Genomic DNA, 26,227 nt, shown 5'->3' on the forward strand with positions numbered 1-26,227 from the left:
ATTTCCAACTGCCAAAACAGAAAGTCAACACAGGCAGCTGAGAAACAGCCTTGCTGCTCCCTAGGCACGCCGCCCCTGGGCGCTGAGGGGGCCTGAGATGGCAGCAGGAGGCCACCACCCCTAAGGAAGGTCTACAGGGCAGGAAAGCCCTCTCTGGGGCAGGAAGGGTTAAAGCTAAGTGTTCAAATATTTAGCAAATAAAACCAAAATGTCACACAGAGACTGCCAAGGCTGGAGTGGTAACCATGGCAATCCATGGCCAGCTGCAGACCTGAGTGTGAAGAGGCTCTGGGACCAAGGCCTGTGATGAGAGGGGACAAGAAGGGACAAGAGGGTGTGCAGAGGGTCACAGTGGGCCTGGCCAGCCCAGCTCACAGTGGGCAGCCTGCCAAGAGCCTGGACCCCTTATGATGCACAAGCCAGGGACTTCAGGCCAGTCTCTCAGCCTTAAAGAGACTCAGTTTGGTCTTCTATGGACCGAGGAAAGAGTCAATCTACCCATCTGCCCCCTGGGCTTGTTGTTCATTCATTTGGTCCCACTTATCGAATCCCTGCCGTGTGCCGGCTGCTCTCGGCTGTGGCACAGAGCAGAGAATCCGAGTCAGTCCCCACCACCACGGACCTGCGGCCAGAGCTGACGCAGGTGAGAAGCAGTGGCCGCGTCAGAACCCAGCCAACTTCTAGAAGGGGCACCTTGCCCAGGGAGTGGGGGCAGCCAGAAAGCTTCCTGGAGGAGGTAAAAACCTAAAAGTCAAAGGGGTGAAGTCAGGCAGGCAAGCGGTCTGACAATATACATGACAACGCTCCAAAAAAACACACAGCACTGGACGAGAGGTGACACCGCGTCACCGAGGGGTCTACTGCGTCATCCTCTCAGCTCTCTGTCTTTGAAGGAGAGTCTGACAAGGACTCGTGGTATCCGGGCTGAGCAGCACTGGCCCCTCTTTCCTCCTTCCCTTTCAGCCGTCCAGGTGCAGGCAGGTCGGTGGGAGGCCCAGCACATGGGCCTCCCATGCACATGTGTCCCAGCACATATGTCCTCTGGACACATTCCCCATTTCCAGTCTCCCTCATGTGCGGCCATCTGTCCAGGGAGTGTTTGTTGGCATAGGGCAAGAAATGGACGTGAGCTCAGCAGAGGAGGCCACTGTCCAGAACATTCCAGTCAAGGCCTAAGGTTCTGAAGGAGCTCATGTCCTCAGACCAAGCAGGCTGAGGGGCTATCCGGGGGGCTTCAGGATCTCAGGGATCCCCGATCTATCTGTTCAGCTCTAAAGGAGGACCTTGGCCACTGGCCCATCCATGAGCCCCAGTGAAGGCCATTCAAACCCACCAGTCAACCAGCTAGAGACACCATTAGGAAATGTCTATCAGGAGCTCACAAGGAGAGAGATCCCAGCCCCACCAGGGTGAGGCAGCTCCCTTCTCCCCTGGAAGACAGACAAACGTTCCTTTCTCTCCTCTTTAATGCCCCTGAAATGCTCCAGGCCAATTTCATCCCAAACACACACAGAACTCTGCTCCTGGTGAATACACTGCTTGGTTAAAATTTCGTCTCCCTGTGAGAGGTTCCCTTCCCTCCGTGGCCAGCTGATGTTTCACCCTCACACCTCAAAGCTTATCAGCCTGGGTCCCAGTGGATCAAGGCCTAGGACAAGCAGCTTCCAAAGGCAGGGACCAGGTCTCAATTAGTTCTGGATCCTCCGTGCCTGACATACAGTAGTCCCCACCTAACAGATAAGATGTGACCTGAGCCCAGTTTCTTCTATAAGGAGAAGGGAGAGTAAGGGAACAGAGCAAGACTCAGCCTGGACCTTCATTCCATTCCCTGAAGGGAAGACACTGCTACCTAACTCATTTAGCAGTGGACCCCTAAAGCACCAGAATTCCCAGGGACTCAGTGGTAAAGAATCTGCCTGAAAATACAGGAGTCACAGGAGATTCAGGTTCGATCCCTGGGTTGGAAAGATCCCCTGGAGAAGGAAATAGCAATCAGTTCCAGTATTCTTGCCTGGAAAATCCCATGGACAGAGGAGCCGGGTGGGCTACAGTTCATGGTGTCACAGAGTCGGACATGACTGAGTGAGTGATCGCACACAGGCCCAAAGCGTATGAACCAGGGACACCTCCTGTGTTCCAAATGCCCACGTCCCTGGACAGCAGGTTTCACATGCCCGGGAGGGTACTCCAACCTACGGGACCATCGTGCCAGGCCATGTGAGCCGTTCTGTAACATGAGCTGTCTCTTGAATATAATTTTGTATGTCCTACAATCTGAAGTAATCTCCCTGTAAGCTGAGAATTCTGTGGCTACTTCATAAAAATATCCACATTTACACAGAACTTAAAAGTCTCCCCTTTTATTGATCTCCTGTGTTTCAGATTCATGAGGCTGAAGTATCTTGTCACTGTTGTTCTGTTTCTGTCAGATCTGAAGTGGACAAGAAGGCTCTGGAGGCCAACAGCAGATTGTGATCTGATTGATGCTTTTTACGTTGAATATGGCCAGTAATCACAGACTGAAATTAATGATCTCTAAAGTCCCCATCCGCACTGGATGACGGGAAATCTGCCACTGCCTATGCCCCATGCTAGGTTCACAGCAGTCTCCCCATTTTAATTTGACAAACGTTATCTGAGCCCCGCTTTGTGCCAGGCACTGTCCTGCAGCTTCCCGGCCCATGGCTTCATCGAGGACACCAAGGCTCGGCTCCACACCTCCAGATGCAGCTGTACCTTCACTTCCCACCCGCTCCCTCCCCGACCCCATCCCCCCAGGCCCTCAGCCAGGGCACTTCCTTCCTGGGGCGGCCAGACCAGAAGCTGGCTGCTGGGTATTTCCTCTCCCTCTCCACTGGCTCCTTCCTGCGAGCGGACAGACAGTGCCGTCTCTCCAGGTCACACACGCAGACCAGCAGCTCTCCCTCCCGACTGTGTCCTCCCCGGCGGCCACTCTGCCTTCCTTTGATTCACAGCCAAACTTCCCAGAAGACTGACCAGCATTCAGTGTCTTCACCTCCTCACCTCCTGCTTGGTCCTCCCTTCCCCTTCCACTGCCCTGTAACTGCCACTCCTGTGACAGGGCTGATAAAGGGCACAATGACCTTCCCACAGCCCAACGCAAAGGACCAGCGTAGTCCCCGACTTCTTGACCCCTTCTGACAAAACTGACGCTCCCTTCCCTGTCCCGGCTTCCTGCTCCCTCCCCTGGGGTCTCCTCTGACCTCCCTGCCTGTTTTCTTCTCCTTTGTAGGTTTATCTGCCTCCTCCCACTTCTCACTAGATGATGTCCTTCTGGGGGTCTGTCCCCTGCCTCCTCTCATCCCACTGCCCCCTTCCCACTAGGCCTATCCTTTTTGTCACTATCCTGGAGGCAGCTGGATGCCCACCCTCCCCCCAACCTCAACTTGGACATGTCCAAAACTAACCTGGTCATCATTTCCCACCTCAACCTCCTTCTGTGGTTTCAACCATAATGAATGGCACTGCCAGCCACTGAGTTAACCAAGCAACTGCTGGACTCATTTCCCATAGACAGTACCTCCAACCTAACAGGTGACCAAGCCTGATCTATTCCACTTGCTCAACATCTCTTATGCACAGTCTCTCCTGTCCCAGCTCTGGTCTTGCCCTGATTCAGGGTGTCACCATCCTTCATTTCGACCATGGAAACATGCTTCCAATTAGGCTCTCTGCCTCTGAAATCAGCCCCTTGCAACATTTGCCATCCTGCAGCAAAAATGCAAATCTGATCATCTGTCTCTCTAACTTAAACCCGTTCCATGGTTCTCCTTGCTGCCCACAGGACACTTCTAAAGCCCCTCAGCAAGACAGATGAGTTCCCGCTGGTCCTGCCATGCTCCAGAGTGGACCCACCCCCTGCCCAGGACATTGTCCTCGAGGCATTCTGAATGTACTCTGCTGTTTCCCGTCTCAGAGGCTCTGTATATTTTGAGGCCTCTGCCTGGGATATCCTTTCCTTGCTGTCAGCCTGCAAACACATCCTCATTGAAGCTAAGATGCTTTGCACATATTGTCTAATTTGATCTGTACAACAACCCTGTGGTGGGTATTGTTAGTATTTTCCAGAACCCACGTTGAACTACTGAAAAATCTGTGTTCTCAGCCTCCTGCTATCCTGCCTTTCAGGATGTCACTAAAGACATTAACTAGGGCCACAGTGACAACCCCTTGCAGAAGCAAAAGTGATTTCAAGGTTTCCAGCACAGAGAACTGGGTGTCTGTCAGGGTCTGCACAGAGTAGGCCCTTGTTAGGTATACACTGAATGAATGAACAAGCTAGATGGATAAGAAGGGGAGGGGAGGGAGGACCCAGGGGAGCGATGAAGCATTCAGTGTTTCACTAGCCAGAATGGCCATCATCGAAAAGTCTACAAATAATAAATGCTGGAGACAGTGTGGAGAAAAGGGAAGCCTCCCACACTGTTGGTGGGAATGTAAATTGGTGCAGCCACTCTGGAAAACAGAAAGGAGGTTCCTTCGAAAACTAAAAATAGAGTTGCCATATGATCCAGCAATTCTACTCCTGGGCATCTATCCAGAAAAGATGAAAACTAATTCAAAAAGATATGTGCACCCCAATGTTCATAGTGGCACTATTTAAAATAGCCAAGACATGGAAGCAACCTAAGTGTCCGTTAACAAATGAATGGACACAGAAGATATTGTATTGTGTATATACACGATGGAATACTAATTAGCCATAAAAAGAATGAAATAATGCCATCGCAGCAACATAGAAGGACCTAAAGGTTATCATACTAAGGAAGTCAGAAAGAGAGAGACAAGTAAACATGATATCACTTACACGCAGCACTTACACCAAAATACGACACAAATGTACTTATGGGAGGCTAGTGGCAAAGAATCCACCTGCCAATGCAGGAGACGCAGGAGACGCAGCTTCCAGCCCTGAGTCAGGAAGATCCCATGGAACAGGAAATGGCAACCCACTCCAGTGTTCTTGCGTGGAAAACCTCCTCCTGGACAGAGGAGCCTAGCAGGTTATATAGTCAGTGGGGTCGCAAACAGTTGAACATGACCGAGCACAGTAAAAAAGAAGAACTTATTTACAAAACAGAAACAAACTCACAGACATAGAAAACAAGCTTATGCTTATCAAAGCGGGAATAAATTAGGAGTTTGGAATTAACAGATACACCCCACCACATATAAAACAGATCATAAAGACCTATTGTATAGCTATATAGGGAAATATATTCAATATCCTGTAATAAATCACAAAGGAAAAGAATCTTAAAAAGAATATATATAACTGAATCACTTTGCAGAAATTAACACAATATTGTAAATCAACTATACTTCAAATGAAAGAAAAAAGAAAGAGAGAGAAAGGGAGGGAGAGAGGAGTTCAGTGCTTTACGACAAGTCGAGTCAGGGACATGTCAATGGCCCCTAAAGTGTGATTGTGCAATGCGGGGAGAGTAGGCTGACAGCCAATCTGGGAGGTGCTGTTGATCACCAAACTACAGGAATAAATGGACTCCCCACAGGAGAGTTCAGTTTTCAAAGTTTTGATACACAACACAAAACCCAAAGTATTTTGCTTTTCATTTCTTTTCGGGACACATTAGCCTGAGGAACAGATGCCTGGGTCTTTAAGCCTCTGTACTCCAAGACATCATCCTCAGATGACAGGCGCTGCCCCGTGGGAAGCTTAGGGACCTTTTTTCCCTGTCCCAGAACAGAGCTGGGCTGAGTGGACGTTCTAGAGAGGCCCGTTTCCTCTCAGTTGGAGGTGCAGACTTTCTAAAACTCACAATGCCCAGTCAGTGACAGGCCGGCCCACAGAGGGGGAGCCTCCTGCATTGGTAAGGGGTACATGCCATCGCCTCTAAGAACCTTCTAAGCTTTAGTGCAGGACTTGAAACCAGAATTTGGTTGAGAGGTTCCCAATAATGTTTCAGAATTCTTTATCAAAAACACAAGTTGTCCTATTCCAGAAAGCACTCCTGGCCTCCTGTGTGTGCTGGGCGGGGGGCCAGGGGCCTGGGTGTGAGCAACTGGGGCAGGGCTGGGGGGAGGTGGAAACACGGCCATCCTGTTCCTGCTGCAATTGAGCCAAGTGGCCAGCAGCTGGTGTGGATAAGGAAGTGGCAAGCATATCATTGACACAAGCCCCTGACCTCACCCTACCCTGTCCCTGCCCTGTTTCCCAACAGATGAGCAGTGGCTGGCCTCTCCCTACAGAAGAGGTTATCCAAGCAGCCCCTCTGGATAAGTAATCGTGCCTGGGATTACCTTCCTTCCATTCACACTCTCAGGAGGCAGGTCCCCTAGCTGGCTGGCACCAGACCTCAATCAGAGAATTACAGAATTGGAGTGTGGCAGGCTTAGGATCCCCAATGAACAAGTGTGGAAACTGAGGCCCAAGACCACAGGGCTAAGTAATGGTCAAAATGACTTTGGAAATCAGACATCTCGAATCCAGCACCCTTTCATTCAAAACATCTCCTGTAGAAAACCAGCTCCCTGTCACACGCTATGGGTCCCTGGAAATACAAAGATTCACAACATCATTGTCCCTGAGGCTGGGGAAAAGAACCAGAACAGAAAACTACAGTATGGTCAGGTGAGTATGTATGAAGGCCCTGCTCTCTGGGCCCAAACCATTCCAGATTCCCTCTGGCAAAAGGAGGTCCCATTAGAACTTTCCAGAAGAAAGAAACTCACTGGACAGGTAAGAGGCACAGAAGGAGCCACGTTCTGGCGACAACCCACGTGTTGGTGGGCCAGGTAGGATGACGGACTGTGTGGAGGGAGCTGAGCGTGCAGGCAGGGTAGAGAGAAGTCTAACCACTTGCCAGTACCAGGCGGTCCTGACAGTGACCGTCTGGTGGGCACAGCTTGTAAGATGAGGCCCAGCTGGAAGCAGTGGGACAGAGGTCACAGGAAAGGGACCCACCCTCTTACAAGTTCAGCAAGATGGATGGTATGACTTCCACACTTCACATGGGGAAACCAAGGCCCAGAGAAGTTGTTATAAGTTGTTCTTGGCCCAAGGGCATTCAGACTGAAGTGTCCGAGCCAGAATTCAGTGTCTGAGCCAGGATTCAATGCCTTCACTGACTTCACTTCATTGCTCTGAACTGTGAGTGTCAGGCCAAGACAAGTAACTGACATAGCATCCTCTGGTTCCCATAATGAGGGCGAAGCAGAGACTAGCTGTGAGGTGAGAAAGGACAAAGTGTGCCCAGCTAGGTGCCAGCCCCACCACTTTTTAAGAACTGAGGTCACAACTGCAGTTGGGCGGGGTCAGGTCTGAGAGCTAAGGCTGCCAGCCCTGGGGATGGCAGGGCAGGACCCCAAGAGAATCAGAGAAGGGACACCTGGCTCTTCCAATTTCAAGGCCTGGAGTGGAAATAGCAGCAGTCAAGCTGAGTAGATTCACCATGCAGGCGTGAGGCTTGGACCAGTTCCTTTCCCTCTTCCCCGAGCCTGGATCACAGCTGAGCTTCACTGCTCTGCCTTTTTCTCTGGCCTGTGTGACCCCCTGCACAGGTCAAGGTGGTATCAGTTCAGTTCAGTTCAGCCACTCAGTCGTGTCCGACTCTTTGCAACCCATGAATCGCACCATGCCAGGCCTCCCTGTCCATCACCAACTCCTGGAGTCTACCCAAACCCATGTCCATCGAGTCCGTGATGCCATCCAGCCATCTCATCCTCTGTCATCCCCTTCTCCTTCTGCCCCCAATCCCTCCCAGCATCAGAGTCTTTTCCAATGAGTCAACTCTTTGCATGAGGTGGCCAAAGTATCAGAGTTGCAGCTTCAACATCAGTCCTTTCAATGAACACCCAGGACTGATCTCCTTTAGAATGGACTGGTTGGATCTCCTTGCAGTCCAAGGGACTCTCAAGAGTCTTCTCCAACACCACAGTTCAAAAGCATCAATTCTTTGGCACTCAGCTTTCTTCACAGTCCAACTCTCACATCCATACATGACCACTGGAAAAACCATAGCCTTGACTAGATGGACCTTTGTTGGCAAAGTAATGTCTCTGCTTTTGAATATGCTATCTAGGTTGGTCATAACTTTCCTTCCAAGGAGTAAGTGTCTTTTAATTTCATGGCTGCAATCACCATCTGCAGTGATTTTGGAGCCCCCAAAAATAAAGTCTGACACTGTTTCCACTGTTTCCCCATCTATTTCCCATGAAGTGATGGGACCAGATACCATGATCTTCATTTTCTGAATGTTGAGCTTTAAGCCAAGTTTTTCACTCTCCTCCTTCACTTTCATCAAGGTGATATAGTGTAGTACAGATGCCTCCAGATGAGGGTGCAGGGGCTCAGAGGAACTAAGGAAACACCTGGATCCCACAGCTGGTTTGGGGTGGGATGAGCCTGGCTGGGAGCCCCGACTGTGACTCCCGGTCCTGTCTCCCATTCCTGCCCATTTCTCCTGCCTGTACTCCTGGCTCCTTCCTGGGGTTAAAGCCCACCCACGTTGTCCAGGCCGGACCCCACAAAGGAACCTGCTTGGTGGTGTCTGGGACTCTCAGCCTTCACAGCACAAGCTCTGTCCCTGCACCTGTGACTCCACCTTCTCAGCGAGTGTCCTCTGGTCATCAACAGAGCGGAGCCAAGGTGGCCTGCAGCCAAGGCTCCCTGCCCGAGGCTGGCTGCAGTGGCTTCCGACACGCAACGGGAGAGCAGACCACCCTCCCAGGAGCAGAAGATGCTCACCCATCTCTGCCTGTGTAGCCACTCAGCTCAGAAATGCTGGGTGACAAGAGGTAGGGTATTTGAAGTGTTTTAAAGTTCACAGAGCCCTCTCATACGCTACCCATTCATCCTCACAACAACCCGTAAACAGTGGAATAAAAAGCCCCATGTTCCAGACAAAGAAAAGTTCACACGTTCCAGCCCAGCGAGGCCACAGGGCTGGCCAGACACCTGCTGTGAGAAGAGGTCATGGCCGAGTCTCGGCCCCAGCCTTCCCAACTCGGAGTTCTGGTCTTTGTCAATTTCTCGCCTGCTGCCCAGATGTAGATCTATCTGTGCTCCTCCAGCCAAAGAACAGGGTTACAGTCAGATGTGCACGCAAGTGAGGAAAAACATCTGGGTACCATAGAACCACCCAGGGCCGCAGCACAGCAGGTCGGCAAGGGCCAGGTGACGCGGGAGACCCATCATCAGGAGGAGATGCCTCCGACCTGCTCACTCCTGCCTGCCCTTCCCAACCCAGGTCAAACCATCCTCCTTATAGCAGCCAAACTGGAGTACACCCCAGAGGCCAGGCCAATATTTCTCTGGGTGCCAAGTGACTCCTGGGCAGCAAGAAACAGACGCCTCCTCGACCACAGCAGATTCTATTCTATCTAGAAAATGACTCCTTCCTGGCACAGTCCAGGAAGCGGTAAACACACCATCAGACTCCTAGTGTTATCTGGTGCAGTGTCTGTGTGCGTGTGTGTGTGTGCGTGTGTGTGTGCATGCATGCGTGCGTGCGTGTGTGTGTGTGTGTGTACACGCAGGCACATGCATGCAAGGGCATAGGAGGAAGGTATGCTTCACTTGGGAGATTCAGTGGCTCACACTCAGAAAGGCTCCGGCAATAGAGAAAGAGCAAAGTCAGCCCTACAGTAGAACAGTACAAAATGAAGACTCTGAGCAGGACTGTCCCCAAAACATGAAGCCATGTTTGCCTCTGGGATAATCACAATGGTTCTAAAGCCGCAGATTATCATCACAGTTACCTCTCCCATGAGGGCCCAAATCAAAAGAGAAGAGCCACAATCTCGGATACTGTCTGGTGAGATCCCCCAGCTAGTTCCTGGGGGGGGTGAGGGGCGGGCTCAGCCTGGAGCAGAGGAATGGCCCTGCATGAAGGGATGTGGGCAAGGGCACCTACCTGGACTTCACGTGTGTGATAGGCGATGATCAAACCCAAAAGGATGATGGTAGACAGACTGATAAGGCATTTCAGGGCCAGTGAAAACATGGAATCCTGCAGGAGAAACCGAAAGAGAGGATTAGAAAAAAATCCAGGACAGAACATTCCACTCTGAGGCTACGTAAAGGGGTGAGGGGCAGCGACAGCAAAGGAAAGACTGTCACCAGCGCCCCCCAGGAGCAGGATACAGCACAAAGGTAGCCAGATCCCCGAAAGCACCTTGGGCTGGGCCCTGGGCTGGCTCAGCCTCCGCAGCTGCCCTCTGAGCCTCTGTTTTCTGGGGCTAAGTCATATTTGCCTTCCTGGGATGAGCCCTGCTTGGGTGTGATGTATTATGTTGGTTATACATGGCTAGATCCAGTTTGCTGATGTGTTGTTTAGAATTTTTGCCTCCATACTCATAAGTCATATGAACATAATTCTTTTCTGTGCTGCTATTATCTGGTTTGAGCATCAATACTGTGCCAGCTTCGGCCTTTCTTTCCTCTTAACAAGCCTGAACCAAAGGATTCCAAGGTCCCCTCCATCCTGACAATGCAGAGTTCTTTCAGGAATGAAAGAGAATGTCCTGGTGGTGGCTCTCCCATTTTAGGCCAAGGGCACGGAAGGAAGCGAGGGCAGTGGAGGAATTCCTAGAGAGGGAAGGGGGCTGAGCACAGGAGCACAGCAAAGATCCTGGGCAGGAGAAGGGCCCTGAGGGTCCCTTCAGCTGAGGCTGGGGGAGGCAGGGTGGGTCATTTGGCCCCTGCTGCAGTCCTCCAGCCCCAGGGCAGCTTAGGGGACCCACATGGTTAGCAGCAAGAGTTCCAGACCAGCCCACTGGATCCAACCCGATACAGCCACTTACTAGCCCTGTGATCTCAGGCTGCTCACTCTGTCTCTGCACTCAGTGGCTTCTGGCATCAGATGGGGATAATCGCAGTACCTACCTCTCAGGGCTGCTGTGAAAGATAAAGGCACTCTATAAGATTGAAGGCAAAAGGAGAAGGGGATGACAGAGGATGAGATGGTTGGATGGCATCACCGACTCAATGGACATGAGCTCGAGCAAACTCCAGGAGACGGTGAAGGACAGGGAAGCCTGGCATGCTGCAAATCCATGGGGTCGCAGAGTCAGACGCGACTGAGCAACTAAATAGCAATAAGTAAGGTGCCTAGCCTGGTACCTGGCCCTGTGAGAGATGGCTACTGTCATTTCCCTCACCTTCTCTGCAGGGCTGGTACCTCCTGGGCATTTGGAAGCCAGGGAGCAGAGGCGGCTTCCAGACCCAGAGGAAGGCAGGAACACAGCCCTGAACAAAGGCAGCAGAGAGCAGGCAGTACTTCCAAGCACGGTACTGTAGCCCCATGCATCCTGAGACACGCCTGCCACACGAGAAACAGTCCCTGTGCTCCAGAATCATAAAATGCCTGGTGTCTACAAAGCAACTTACTGTTTACAAGGTGGTTTCACACCTTGTTCTCATCCATTCTCAAGACAGCCCTAGGCCTTTCAACCAACTTTATAGATACTACAGGTAAAGGCTCAGAGGGGTGAGTGGCTCGGGCCAGGGTTCAAAGCCAAGGCCTCTGACTCACTGCCCACAAGTGCTCAGCCCACTCTTCGGGGGAAACAGAATAAAAATGTGAAAAGTGTCCATTTACACAGACCGAAATGACAAGATAATAATGGAAAGTGTCTCAAAGGGGCGTGAGTGCATGCTAAGTCACCTCAGTCATGTCCGATTCTTTGCAACTCTATGGACTGTATAGCCCACCAGGCTCCTCAGTCCATGGGATTCTCCAGGCAAGAATACTGGAGTGAGTCTCCATTTCCTCCTCCAGGTCTCAAAGGTGGGATATAATTAATCACCACGTGCAACCTCCTGTAGAGAGGGGGGAGACATCACTATCCAAGAAAGCAAGCTTTCAGAGACAGAGGGAGGGGTACTTGAGATCTCCAGCATTAGAAGGGAGGGGTCCAATATGGGGCAGCCACTGGACTCAGTGGAGGGCTTGGATTTGAGCCCAGGATTCCCAGATGCCCAAGTTTGTGTTCTCAATCACCCTTTGCAGGCTGAGATGGAAAGAGAACAGCTCTCCCTGGTGTCTGCCAGTCTACCATTCACCTATTTGATACAGTTCTGGGGCCTACTTAGCACTGGGAACCCAAGGGAGAACCCATGCAAGAGCTCATTCTCTCCTTCTTTCATGACAATTTCAACCACTTCTCATTTCTTGAGCACCTGCTAGGTGTCCAACAGTGTGCTAGACACTACAGGATATTTACAGAGATCCTCTGCCTACCAGAAGCTTCCAAACTGGCTTATACACAGACCCCCAACTTTCTATACTACGTAGGACCATCCAGCTGCAGGGAAAGATATCCATTTCACTCTTCCCAGATGATGGTCTAATTATAAGCCACTTTTCATTTAGCCTCTTGTATGTTCTACACTTAATGAAGAGCAGCCTGCAATCATTTACTCAGTACACACGCATAGAGATGACTCGAGGAGTACTATACTGCTCCAATTAAGGGCCCAGGACAAAACAACACAATTTCAGCCCTTTGGAAGGTTCCAATCTTTGAAAGCACTATCGGGTGCCTGAAACACATCCAAACCACAAAGATCTACTGGGGCTGAAGAGCAGGTGGTGAATTCAGGGACACTCAGACTTTGAGGATAAGGCCACTTCCCCTTCAGAAATCAACTGGGAACAGATCATAATGTTTTCAAGCCAGAAATGACCATCACTTTCTTCTCAAAGGGGTCTGAAGACATCTGGGGAGCATCACGCCTCCCCAGGGAAGGATTTGGGATCAGCTGCGTATTTCAAACTCTAATTAATTTCTTTTGGCAGAAATTAACTGAAATCAGAATCCAAGTCTATTTCCATCATTTTTAGAGGAAGAAATAAAGGGAAAGGGGCCAGATGCTGTCTCCTCTCCTTTGAGCCTCTTCTTTTGTTCTAAAACTCAAAGCCTTTACGTAAAAGGCAACTCCACCCTCTTCTTGGTTTTGGCCAGTGAAATCTCGTTGGCCAGCTCCAGCCCCATGGGGAGACGAATGTGTACAGGATCAGCGAGAATGCTCGCTACTTCACAGATTTCTTCGCAGTCTCTAGTACATGTCAATAAAAAATAAACCATCAACCATTTTTAATAGCCAAAAATATGTCAAAGAAGTCAGCTGGACTAGAATGTTTTCTATTTGTTAAAGTGCTGAATTATCTTTTCTTTGCTGTCTGATCTCCAACTAAGCTTGAAACTGACATGGTTCTTTGAATGATGGCAGCCATCAGGGCTGGCTAGCTGACGCACGCCATGAAGAGATAAAAAAGGGGCCAAAAACTAAAGCAAAGTCCATGGATAGGGAGCTAGAAGGACCCCTCCAGCAGCTCAGGCCTGGCAGCTTGTGCTGGGCAAGTGGAAGATTCCTCTCACAGAGGCGAAATAACTCTGGAAGTAAACCCAAGCACCTGTGGGGCTTGAGGGCCTGCAGGACTGGGTTGAGTTGATCACAGCACTCCCTCCCAGCCCGATGAGTCCCTTTGGCCCTTGGATGGCAGTGCCTGGGAGGACGGACAAGTGTGTGTCCATACATACACAAGCCCTGTGATCACCCAAACCGATCAACCCTTCTCCCCTGCAGAACTTTTAAACAATAGAGTAACAATCCTTAATATGCAAGAATGCTTAGGAATCATATCTCAACAGATGAGAGTTGTTTTTTCAAAGCCATTCATTCCTAAATGTTCCCAAATATTAGAGTGGGTAAGCAAACTGGAGACTAGCCAGTGATGGAACACTATGTTGTCCCTCACTTCTGTCGAGAATATTTGAAGACATCAGGAAAGGCTCATGATTCACTATCAAGTGATCAATCCAGACCCCAAAACTATATATATATATACTCCCAATTATTTTTAATGTAAAAATGACTGAAAATATATAGTATGATTCTATTAAGTGTCAGGGTACTCAACTGTATTACCTCTGATGCTCTGAGTACAACAGGTGCTTAATGAGTGCTTCCTGAAGCTTCTTAATAATAGTACTTTTATTTTGACCTAATGTTTATTAAGTGTCAACTACATAGCAGGTCCCAGACTATGCCTTCTACACAAATCACTTTGCATCCTCACCCTACAGATGAGGTCATAATGTCTCCATTTTACCGATTAAAAAGAACACTGATGGTCTTCCCTGATGGTGCAATGGATATGAAACTGCCTGCCAATGCAGGGGACATAGATTGGATCCCTGTTGCAAGAAGATTCTACATGCCATGCAGCAACTAAGCCCATACGCCACAACCACTGACGCCCACATGCCTAGAGCCCAGGCTCTGCAACTGTGGAGGCCACGGCAATGAGAAGCCCCAGGACGGCAACAAAGAGTAGGCTCTGCTCTCTACTGCTAGAGGAATCCCACACGCAGCAACAAAGACCTACTACAACCAAAAATATAAATAATTTTTTTAAACTGAGGGTCATAGAGACAATGTGATTTCTCCAAGGTCATACAACTAGCCCAGATGTTAGCTATACATCAGATTTTTCTATTTACCATGCTCCCCCCACCACCCCCGCCATGCCTTCAAAATGAACTAGACTCCATGTGAGATGCTGAGTTTGTGCCATCTTAGTAGAGGCTGGCTACAGCCATCAGGGTGCTGTAGAGGGGATTCCTAGCAGGGAAGAAGGGTAAACCACATTCCTACAAGATGCCCGCATCTGCGTGGTCCCTGTTCTGCTCCAAGACAAGAACCAGCCCTTCACAGATCTGCGACTTCTCGTTGATGACAACAATCTGTTGCAAAGCACTGCTGTAGGGGCCTGCCATGCACGGTGAGCATTGTCAACCCCCTTTTACAGAGGAGGAAACCGAGACTTTGAGAAGTCACCTAATTTGTCCAAGGATGTAGCCAAAAAATGGAGGCAGGACTTTTTCCAGACAACCTGCTTTCAGGCCCCGTGCTCTGCCCATCCATCAACACCCCACCTGCCCTGCTGGTCAGACCTTTCCAGCCTCCGGTTTCTGCAGTGAGCCTTCTCAGAACCGCTCCAGCCCTTCTTCCCCTGAGGCTGTGTGGAGTGTAATGGAGTGTGTTCCTGGCTTCTGAGCCAGCCATATAAACTGCTCTCCCCGCCTGCCTTGGAACTTCCAAAGACAAGCCAGAATTGTAATGATTACGGTAGATCTTCCCAGAGACTTTGAAGTCCTAAATGTGTTTTATTGCTGGAACATCTGAAAATAACAGAAAACCGTACTTGCAAGCAGAGTCCTAGAGGGGCACTGAAAACAAGTGAAACGTATCAGGTAAAAAATGGGGAGGTGCCTTCCCCCAAGAATGAGTGTGCATGTGAGCATATGAGCCCCATTCATGATCTCTGTCACTGGCTGGAATCCCCAAAGGGGAAGAGGTGATACCATCTAAAGTCTGTATCTCCTGAATTAAGATCTACATTTTATGCATTCGATTTGGGAAATAATTGATTTAGAATTCTTTTCTGCTAAATAAGGTCAACTTTTCCTTCGATTTCATGGAGAGGCTCCAAAACTGACTGACATTTCAGCATCAGCTTAATAGTGTGGCCCTATAATGGTTGTCCTAATTGGACACTCTTGCTAATTAATGCTATGCAAATTAAAATCCAGCCCCTCGTCCACTGGCTGGGAAGACTGTATTCTTGGTTGATGTTCTCTGCTGAGACTCGGCTTCTTTCCTCAACCTGGTGCTTTCTTACCATAATCAAGCCCCTGACTTCCTCCTTCCTCTGCTCTTATCCTGCCTCTTTCTTATGATCTCTTATTCTCATTCACCCTCCACACCTTTCACTCTAATGCTCATCTCTTAGCTCAGTAAGCTGCCTGATTTAAATACATCCCTGGCTCTTCCTGGCATCTGCAGAGTGACTGCCCAGCCGGGATCCCACCAGAATCTGATTTTGATCACTCATGACCCAGAGTGGAATCACTCAGACACTCTGCATCCTTGGATGTCTAACTTTAGAATAAGGAAAACAGGCAAAGCTGCATGATGGGATGGGAAGGTGGACCCTGGGGGCCTCAGAGGGCACTTGGGTCTCTGACAGGCCTGAGAAGAGAGAAGTGCCAAGAACCCAGGGCGCCTCATAACCAAGAAGTCTTGGGCTGGGCCCTGGGCTTGCCTTCAGAGGACCCAGGAGGTCTCAGCCACCTCCGTGATAAATGCCTGGCTTTGGACAGGCTGCATCACTCTTCTGGACCACAATACCCCCCAGTAAAATGAGACTCTTGGACCAAATAGTCCCTGAAGCCTGCTGGCTGATGGCACTAGCCATACACTGGCCGTGAAACGCACACAGGTCACAAGGACACTCCCAGCATTTTTTCCTTTCTTTCCCTTTTCTCAAGCATTTCTATACATGATAAAATTGTGACTGTGAAATAGTCAGCAACGAAACTCACTCATGCCAACTTCTCCTCAAATAGAACAAGATGGCTAACAAAGAAAATTACCATTGTCCTTTTCTAAATAACATGGGATTTGAAACCAAAAAGCCAGAATTCAAGTCATATCTCTGCTGCTCACTAGCTATGTGCCACTGGACCAGTCACTTAACTTCTCTGGGCCTCTATTTCCTTCTCTGCAAGCCAGATCTAACAGGATCAACTCTCATTAGTATTAGAGAATACAGTAAAATAATGCATATGGAAAAACTCATTCTTTCTTCACAGAAAGAAAAGCTCACATTCTCTTGTAGCCAAGCACCATTTCTCTCGCTACACAGATGTCATGCAGGGAAAGTCAGCTGCGTCTCAGTTGTGGGTCAGGGAGGGGCTGCAGAATGCCCCTCCGATGTCATCAACATTTGAGGTTTGCAACAATATACAAAGATGCCCCCCAGACATTTCAGAAAGACAGCTTTTGTGGTCTGCAGTGGGGCAAACATTCATTCACTCATCCATTCACATTATAAATATTTATTGAGCACTTAACTATGCCCAGGCCCTGTGCTGGGTACTTGCAAAACCCCATTCACCCCCGGGCTGCTGAGCCTGAATCCGACCTGGCAGATGAAGGGCAGGTGCGTAGGGCCTGGAAGAAATGGGCAGAAGGCCTATGCTGAGAGAGAAGACGTACAAGTGGCTCCTTACATCCTGAATGTGAGGTGAGGACTACAGACTAACCAGAGACCAAAGGAGGCTTCAGAGAGAGCCTTCTCCCCAAGGATGCTTTTTTCTGAGCATGCAGGCTCTCTGTGCAGACAAGGCGAGCAAGGGACCGTCCCCTGCTGGATGCCCACCAGGGCTAAGCATCAGCCTGGGTAGCAGAGACACTTTCCCACCTTCCTGAGCCCTCTGTGGAGGTGAGTGTGTGTCTTTACCAGGCCCCAGGGGCTGTCGCTCACCACCAAGATGGAAGCCCCGGAAGGGCAGTATTTTTCAATTTCATTTGTCCACTTCTACATTCTGGTGCCTCGGGCATTGTCCTGCACACAGTAGGTCAACAAGTATTAGTCAAAACTTAAATATTAGAATGAAGGGGGGGAAATTTTCAGATGTGTCAAGCAGATAGACACTTCCATCCTGAGCTTCCAAATACATGACAACTAATAAACAATCAAAAATAACAGCCATAGGATTTCCCTGGTGGTCAGGTTTTATTCTTGATCAGAGCACTAAGATCCCACATGCCTGACAGAACAGCCGAAACACAAATAAATTAAATTTAAAAAAAACAACCATAATGGCCCCAAGCTGGAACATTTCAAATGTCTATCAATCAGAGAACATTTCAAACTTCTATCAATCAGAGAACATTTCAAACTTCTATCAGTCAGAGAACATTTCAGATGTCTATCAATCAGAGATGCATAAACAAACTGGTATCTCCATACAATTGAACATCATTCTGTAAGCAACCATTTACATATACAAAAATAAAGTAACAGCCAGCATCTGCTGTGTGCTTAGCATGGCCAGGCACTGGTGTGATGGCTTTAGATCTCAGGACAATCCCAGGGAGGCTCCGTCACTTGCCCACCATCCCCAAGTGAGGATGAAGTAGAGATCAGATTCTTACCCAGGCAGAAGCCAGACCTCAAGGTCTGGGTTCTCTCCACCCAGGGAGTCTTATGACATATAGGATGCCCACCCATCATCAAAACATCACGCTTTCCAGCCCAGCCTTCCCAGGCGGGAATAATCCCCCACCTCATGGCTCTCTGAGGAGGCCCCAGTCATGTCACCATTAAACCTAGGCCACTTACTACCATGAGAGGATATGAGCAGCCTGAGGTCAGGCCTGCGGGTCCGCATCGCCACTGTAAGCGCATCCCAGACCAGGCCTGCAGTGGGGAGGTCAGGTGAAAATACTTGTGCAAAGAAGGACCCCAGAGGTCTCAAAATAAAACTGCTAAAGTCAGGTTGGCCTGGGGCATTTCTCTGCAGCCCTCAGAGTTGTCACTCCCAGAAGGAAATGAAACCTGATGGCTGAGGGACACCGTGCAGCTGACACAAGGGCATCGGGTCTGAGCAGACGGTGGCCTGGTAATGGTTACTGAAGCCAGCACGATGACCGGGACACCAATTAAGAGGAAACCATCCTCTCCAAGCCTCAGCTCTCCTGCCGTGCAATGCCCCGAGAAAGGACAAAAAGGTCATCTGGAAGACCACGCTACCAAAATATCAAGTCAGATGGGTCATCCCTAGGGCCACAGACATAATTCCAATTAAGGAGATGGTTTCCTTTACAAGGTCTGAGCAGAGGGGACCTGGCATATCATGAATTCGCTACTGCATGCCTGCTTATAATTTATCTTCCTGCCCCACTTACAATATTGGCAAAGATTCCATGCAATTCAATCAAAATTTTTATTACATACTTGCCATGTGCCAGGCACTGTGCTAAGTGTGGGACATTGAAGTACACATAATGAGGTCTCTCTTAAGGCAATTTGGGGCTGGTTGCTCCTGAAGTAGTCAAGAACTGGCCCATTAGCACTTCCAACAGGAAGTAAGCACTTTACAAAAGTTTGTTGGGTGAATGAATGTCGAAAGGTTAGACTTTTGAGCTCAATACCAAGGCAGAATGAAACCGGGAGTGAGGGGGTGGGGTTCAGGGAGAAAGCAGGGGGGAAGGATACCCACCAGGCACCAACAGCACGGAGGGACCTTGATCTCCACCCCAGAACAGTCCAATCAAATCTCTGCAGGTGAGGCCTGGACACTGACATTTCAAAAAACATTTCAGTGATTCCAATGTGCAGGCCAGAAATGAGAACTGCTCCTCTAGGGGCACAAGAAAGAAGGCCAGAAGGCTGGGGCTGCCATCACTGTCTTAAGGAAATGCTGTTGAACAATCATATGTATAAGCGGTGGCATTCCTTACAGTTAAAAGGAAATGTAAAAGCCACCTAGTTAAATGGCTCATGACTCTCCTAAACAGCTCATGAATCTCTGTAAGATTCCTGGCATACAGTCATTCAGTCTCTGCTTGATTGCCTCCAGGGATGGGGAACTCAGTTCCTATCAAGGCAGCCTATTCTATGTTGGAAAGGCTCTGACTTTTTCACAGACCTGGCTTTAGCTTTCTCAGGTGCTTAGCCCCCAATAAAGCTAAACAAACAAATCTCTCTGTAAAGCCTCACTCTGATCTTGGTATCATCTGTGCCAATGCAAAAGTCCTCAATGAGCGAGCCCCTCCCCAAGACAAATACCAATAAAAATATAAGTACCAGACCTGGAGGTACCCCTGGAAATCAACTTGTCCCCACCTTCATTCTACATGAGGACACTGAGGTCCAGTGAGGCCAGCTCAGCCCCTATCAAATACCAGCCTGTGCTGAAGCAAAGCTTAGAAGCTGGTTTGGGGGCTCCCAGGCTTAGGCTCACAAGGTTGCTATCCCTGCCACCCTCCCCTGTTTCTGAAGTTATAAAAGCTCTAAACTTACCTGTCTTCCAAAATCCTAGATTCCTACCCTGGAAGTCACCTCCAAACCTCTCACCTAGCCGCTTTATTTCCTTCTCCAATAAACAATCTGCTCCTGATTACCTTTCATCCTCCTCTGCTTGTGGAATGTGAGTGCTCTTGGCCAGTCAGCAATTACATCACTCTTATGGTGTCAAAAAGCCCCGTACAACCTTCTCCAGCTTTGATGAATGCACACCACCTGTCACTACACATCTCATTCTGAAGGCCCCAGTCCCCGCCTTCATCTCGGGAGAAGTACACACCGAAGGTCTCTTGTCCTAGTCCTAACGTGCATCCTGGCAGTCCCCCATTACAGAGAACCACTTAAACTTGCTTCACTCCCACGGCTGTGGGAGAGCCCTACCAGAAGGCTACTTGGTTTGCCATCACTGTGAGAGGGCTTCTCCTTGCAAATATCCAGTGCCGCCCTCACCAAGACCATCATCCCCATAATTCCTCCAGGTGGCAGGAGACCCCTTTTCTTAATGTTCTAAAATGTTGGAGACAAATAACTGCTTTCTGGATGGCTTGCTTTGAAGTCCTTTTTTTTTTTCCCCTCTTATTAAAACCTATGTGGCCCCCAAACCAAGAAAACAACAGGAATCACTTTGCTCTGCAAAAGCTTGTGAGTGCACACTGTGTTCCCAGAGAGAACCAAACCAGACCAGGCCAGGTCTGACCCAGGCCTGGGCTTCTCTCTCCCCATCCAACCCCAGGACATGCACCAGACTCCTGGAGCCTCTACAAGAGCTGTGGTCAACCAGTTTACCCAATGAGCTGGGTAAACGCCTCTTCAGGTGAGTAGTCTTTAAAATAAGAGTTCCTACCACCTGACAGCCAGATTACCCCAACCCTTCATCTCTCAGCCTCATCACCCCCCACAATTCTCTTCTTTCTTTTCATCCTTCAGCCCCTGCCTCTGTCTGCACCAGAGGCTGCTGCAGCAGCAGCAACACCATGATCCCACCGACACCTTCCAACCTCATCAGAGGCTTCCACAGCACAATTCTCTGCCCACTCCCAGCCTGGTACCCAGATGCAAGCCCACTTCCATCCCCACATGCGGCACAGTCAACCCCTGAGCCTGGCAATGTTTGGGCCAAGTGAAATTTTTAAGATGCCCAGAAATCACATATGGTGAGAAAAACAACCGCCTGGCAGGCTGCACAGACATCTCTGAAGGCTGGAGCTTCCCAGATAAGGAGCAGCCCTGCCCCGTGTTTCCCCTGCCACGTTTCCAGGCTTCCCGGAGCAGCAGCCCAAGGACAGCATCACCCTCCTTCCACTTCCACACCCAGGCTCTTGCCAATAAACATGAGACAGCAAGTCCTCCACTCAACGCACAGACTCAGCGGGAAGGGGCCCCCTCAGCTGTCTAGTCTAACTGCCCCACTTTATAGGCAAGGAAATGGGGGCCCAGCGAAGGGCTCTTTCCCCAGTCAAGGCCTCACACCAGGTAACAGAAAAGGCTTATCTTGCCCTAAGTCTTCTGAGGGCTGGGCTGGTATTTTTGCCACTTCCCCATCCTACCTGCCCATCAGCCACACACCCCTGCAAGGGGTGGGACCCCTCTCTGATTCCTCTCCCACTCCTCTGCACATACTCAGTTCATGTTTGGGGAAGGGACATTTATTTCTCCTATGGCTCATTCAAGGGCAAATCAGGAGAAATAATAATCACCTAGTCCAGGTTCTCTATCTTCTTGCTTAAAACTCAAAAAGCTTAAACATAAATAAAGGGAAATGGTCTGGAAAAATAACCAGTTGGCATGGAACAATCAGCATTTCAGAGCTGCATAAGAAGTAGAAATACTGTTTTCTCAGAAATTCAGCACAGCCATGAGTTGTTAACTCCTAGGCGCTTGGCACAAGCTTTTCAATTGTTTGGGTGTGATGGACGATGTTGATAGAAGTGGTGGAGACCAAACACGGGCTATTAATAGGCCGGATGTGGCATTTTTATCACTCTTTCTCTTACTAGCTCTCTGGCACCAAACTGTTGCCAACCTGCCTACCTTTGGCTCTGAGCTGCCATCAATTCCAGCAACAGGGCACCCTAGGAGCCGTAACTCCTACTCATGTCCGAGCAAGCTTATCCTTGAGCCTAAATGGACAAGGCAGCCAGCCAACATGGGCTGCTTGTGTGTTCAGAACTTTCAGGGAATCCCAAGGCCTGAATGCATCTTTGGATGCAGCCCCCGCCCCACACAGTGGATACAGGAGATAATCAGAGCTTAGGGGAGTCAGGAAGCTCTCAATTCCTCCCTGTATTTCTCTTATCCACCTACTCCCTGCAAGAGTTTGAAGCAGCCCTGACTTCAAGGCTGGACTACATCCACCCTACCTGGTCCAAGTCAGAACTGATTCAAGGTAGAAGGATCCCCATGGTGCCCTAAAGCAGGGGTGCCCACCTCCAGGATCTACTGCCTGATGTAGAGCTGATGTAATAATAGAAGTAAAGTGCACAGTAAATGTAACGTGCTCGAATCATCCTGAAACCATCCCCCTACCCTGGTCCATGGAAAAAACTGTCTTCCATCAAACTGGTCCCTGGTGCTGAAAAGGTTGGGGACTGCTGCTGTAAAGGGTACTGCTTCTGGGAATTCTCTCCAGATTCTAATTCTGCAAGGATTTACTAAGTACCGATGGCATGTCAGTCTCCGAGGCCACACGTTTTCATACAGGGTCTCATTAACCCTTTATGACAAGGAATTATTGTCCCCATTGAGAAAGGAGGAAACTGGGGCCCACCGCGATCACACAAATAGCTGAGATCATGTGATTAGTGAAGAGCGGAATCTTCTGATTCTGAGCTCAGGACTGGAGAAGACCCAAGCAAAGTCCCTGTTGGCCTCTGTGCCCTGCACGCCCCATGAGTGTGGTCACTCTACTCTTCTGAAGCCCAGGCTGCAGGGTCTCTCCATCTGAGCACCATGTGTTTCCCCAGCCCCAGAGCTTCCTGATCCTGGCCAGCTGTCCTCTACCTGCATGCGCTCAGCCACCGGGCAGGCCAGGCCAAAGATCCAAACTGGACTGGTATAGCTCCAGCACTATCTTTGTGCTCACTCACAGTCATGTCCAACTCTGTGCGACCCCATGAACTATAGTCCACCAGGCACCTCTGTCCATGGGATTTTCCAGGCAAGAATACTCAAATGCGTTCATTCTCACTATCTTCAATATCCATTAAATGTGTAAAAAATCCTTTCTTCCTTTCACAGTTATTGTGAAGACTAAATCGTGACTGTGGAAATGCTCTGCCACCAAAGAGTTCCCAGAAGCTTGAAACTGTCTGCACACACAGTGGCCATATATATGCAGGTTTTCTCTGGGGAGGCCAGTTTAGGCCTATTGTCCGGCATAGTTATCGATATGAATAGCAATTATTAATGTCTTGCTCTGAAAAACATCCCTTATGAATCACATGATTACATACGTAGCCCTTGCTGCCACAGGGTCTCAGAGACTTGGGGGCCCCTCCCTGCCGTCCTGCTTCCGTGTTTCCCAGCTCCCCCATTTGCCTAGTCCAGTGGCAGCGGCTGGGCTCAGTGCTGCTGTCAGCAGACCCTTGGCCAGAGTCCCTGCTCCCAGGCTCATAGACAGGCATCATTTTCTAGATCAAAGCAATTATTCGTAGATAGTTTTCAGCAGGGCAGTGTCAGTGACACAGTGCATGGATTCATTGCAATTATATGTCACTCCTTTAGGTCTATTCTATCAATTATGGACAATCTCAGTCATCTGCCTTAACCCTCCATGGCTTGAATTACTAGCACAGAAGAGGCTACGACCAGGGAGAAGGCTGAATATCCAAATACATTTGCTACTGAATCATTGCATCGTGGGTGTCAGTTTAGGGCTTCCCCATTTATGAAGCACGTTCTTGCAGTTTCCTATTGGATCTCCGGGAGATAGGGAGAATCACTCCCATCTCACAGATGGGAAAACGGAGGCTCAGAGTATTTAAGCAATTACTCAAGGTCACCCAGCTAGGAAGCCCAATTCTCCTACTAATAACCTTGTGTTGCCTAAACATTGTTTTGTTTAGCAATCAATGAGCATGACCTGCACTGGAGCCCTCCAGAATGTGACCCTTGGGCTTCAGCAGTCTGACCTGGCCTCATGCTGAGGCGTTCGGGACAGCCTCTGCAGGCAGCCGGAGGCAGGCCTCCAAGGAGCCTGTCCAACGAGTCACAAGCTGCAGGCCCACTCTGCAGACTCACACTGTACTTGAAGCAATTCAAGTGACCTTACCATCAGAAAGAAAAAGACATGCCAAGAAAAAAATGTTCACACCAGAAAACTATCCAAACGTGGAGACCCAGAACCTTCCTTCTTCCACTAGTCAGCGGGGGGAGTTGCTGGAAGATGCCTCTTGCTAGCAGGGGGATGGCAGGACGCCCACATGCCTCAGACACCTAAAGGTGTCTCAGTGTTGAGATGGGAGAAGCCAGACAAACACTGCCTTCTACTTCCAGGGTGTTTATTTGGGCTCCTGCCCATATCTACTCCACCCTGCATTGGTTACAGCATGCTAGTTCAGTGATCTCTAAGACCCACCCCTCCAAGTGCAAAGCCCCATTTTACAGATAGGGGAACTGAGGCCCCAAGCTGGAAATGCCTGCCTGTGAACCAGCTTGCCAGCGCCAAGCTGAGAGGGGGCGGGGTGGGGCAGGGCGGGGGCGGCTTCCCCCTTGCTGGGTTCTTGCTGCCCACGGCCATGAGCTGCCTCAAGAAACGAGGGCCATCTGCAGCGTCTCGTGGGAAAGTTTGCTGCTTCCTTTCTTCCTTCTCTCTCTTTCTTCTGCCCTCATCTCACTCACATTTCTTTCCTCTCGCACTACTTCTATTTCCCAGTTTTCCAGAAACAGGGTTTAAGACTGTTGGCTAGAGTTCTAGGTCTGCATGGAACTCGCTGTGCTGGAGCCCCCAGGCTGCCACTGAATGGTCACTCCAGACTCTGGGCTGCTTCATGGGGTCTGGGTCCTATTTGTCTCTCTGTCCTCATTACTTCACACAGGGCCTGGCACATAGTAATGGATGCTCAATAAATGCTTACATAAATGAATGAATGAGTGAATAGAATGAATGAAAGACCTGTCAAATTCCCTAGGAGAATCAAGCAAAATGATTCCATTGCAGCTCTGATCATTCAGGTAGTAAATAGCACTTAGAAATAGGGGGCGGGGGGATGGAATCTGACTCACTTTTAATTTCCTCATTCCACTAACTAAACAGATATTTATTTGTTTAGAGCCCATGGTTTAAGCCTTTAAATGTAACAGCTGTGATCAGAGACCTAGGAAAACAGAAGCCCCAACCAAGCTCTTCTCCCAGCTCCTCACCCTGGAGAAGTTCTAGGACCAGGAGCAATAACCCTGCAAATGATGCTTGTGAGGAAAACCTGTCTTTCCAGACACAGCAGTTTTCAATTCTCCTGCAGAAGGGCTCAGGGGTCCCTAGGCAGGAAGACTGAATGCTGGTGCTCCCAGATAACCACAGAGGTTGATGACTTGCTAAGCTTTTAAAACCTTGGTCAGAGCAAAGGGAAAGATTACACAGGCCAAAGGCACTGACATCTCTCCACGCAGATGTCCTGGCTTCTGGGCGGGGACTCTGAATCAGCTGCCTCTTGTCACTTGGGGCCAGGTGGAATGGCAGAGGGAGGTGGGGGGCGGGGGGAGGTTAGGAGGGGGGAGGGGGGATGGTTAGGCCTAGGGGAATGAATTGCTTCATTGAGGAAACCCAGCTGGGCCAAGGACTGTGAGCCATGGGGAGTCAGGTGGGCTGGGGCGGGGGGAGAGAAGCTGCTCCTGCAGGGGTGGAAAAGGCCAGGCGGCCAGTGAGCTCTGGGGGTCAGGAGGGCATGTTCTTCCTGGAGAACTCACCCCTCTCCCTCCAGCTGCCACCAGCTGCTGAGCACGCGGGGGACAGCCAGGAGACACGGGTCAGGCGGCCAGAGCTGGATGGACAAGCGCAGAACAAGAGGTGCGAGCGCCGAAACGAGACAAAGTCTTGGGCACAGAGAATGTCAGAGTTCAGACAGGTCTTGGCGTCTTCTCTTGATGCGAAGAGCTGACTCGCTGGAAAAGACCCTGATGTTGGGAAAGACGGAGAGCAGGAGAAGGTGGCGACAGAGGATGGGATGGTTGGATGGCATCACCAACTCAATGGACATGTGTTTGTGCAAGCTCCAGGAGATAGTGAAGGACAGGGAAGCCTGGCGTGCTGCAGTCCATAGGGTCACAGAGAGTTGGACACGACTGAGTGACTGAACAACAACAATATCTTACAGACCAGAACACTGAGGCCAGACCTGGCTGAGGTCAATCAGCTGCTAGGTCCA

At 49.7% G+C, this 26,227-nt stretch overlaps 1 protein-coding gene across 11 annotated transcripts in view; it reads right to left on the reverse strand.

Annotated features, from left to right (window-relative positions):
• KCNN3 (potassium calcium-activated channel subfamily N member 3) overlaps window positions 1-26,227 on the reverse strand; it is a 163,391-nt gene that overhangs the window by 107,673 nt on the left and 29,491 nt on the right. For 10 of the 11 annotated variants that reach the window (XM_069543693.1, XM_069543762.1, XM_069543729.1 and 7 more), the window contains exon 2: window positions 9,897-9,992. In XM_069543693.1, coding sequence (XP_069399794.1) covers window positions 9,897-9,992 — 96 coding nt within the window. Of the gene's footprint in view, window positions 1-9,896; window positions 9,993-10,785; window positions 11,218-26,227 lie in introns of those variants that run through there. The other variant, XM_069543742.1, reaches the window with a different exon arrangement.

The sequence above is a fragment of the Ovis canadensis genome, chromosome 1, assembly GCF_042477335.2.
Source record: "Ovis canadensis isolate MfBH-ARS-UI-01 breed Bighorn chromosome 1, ARS-UI_OviCan_v2, whole genome shotgun sequence".
In the NCBI taxonomy this organism is placed as follows: Eukaryota; Metazoa; Chordata; class Mammalia; order Artiodactyla; family Bovidae; genus Ovis; species Ovis canadensis.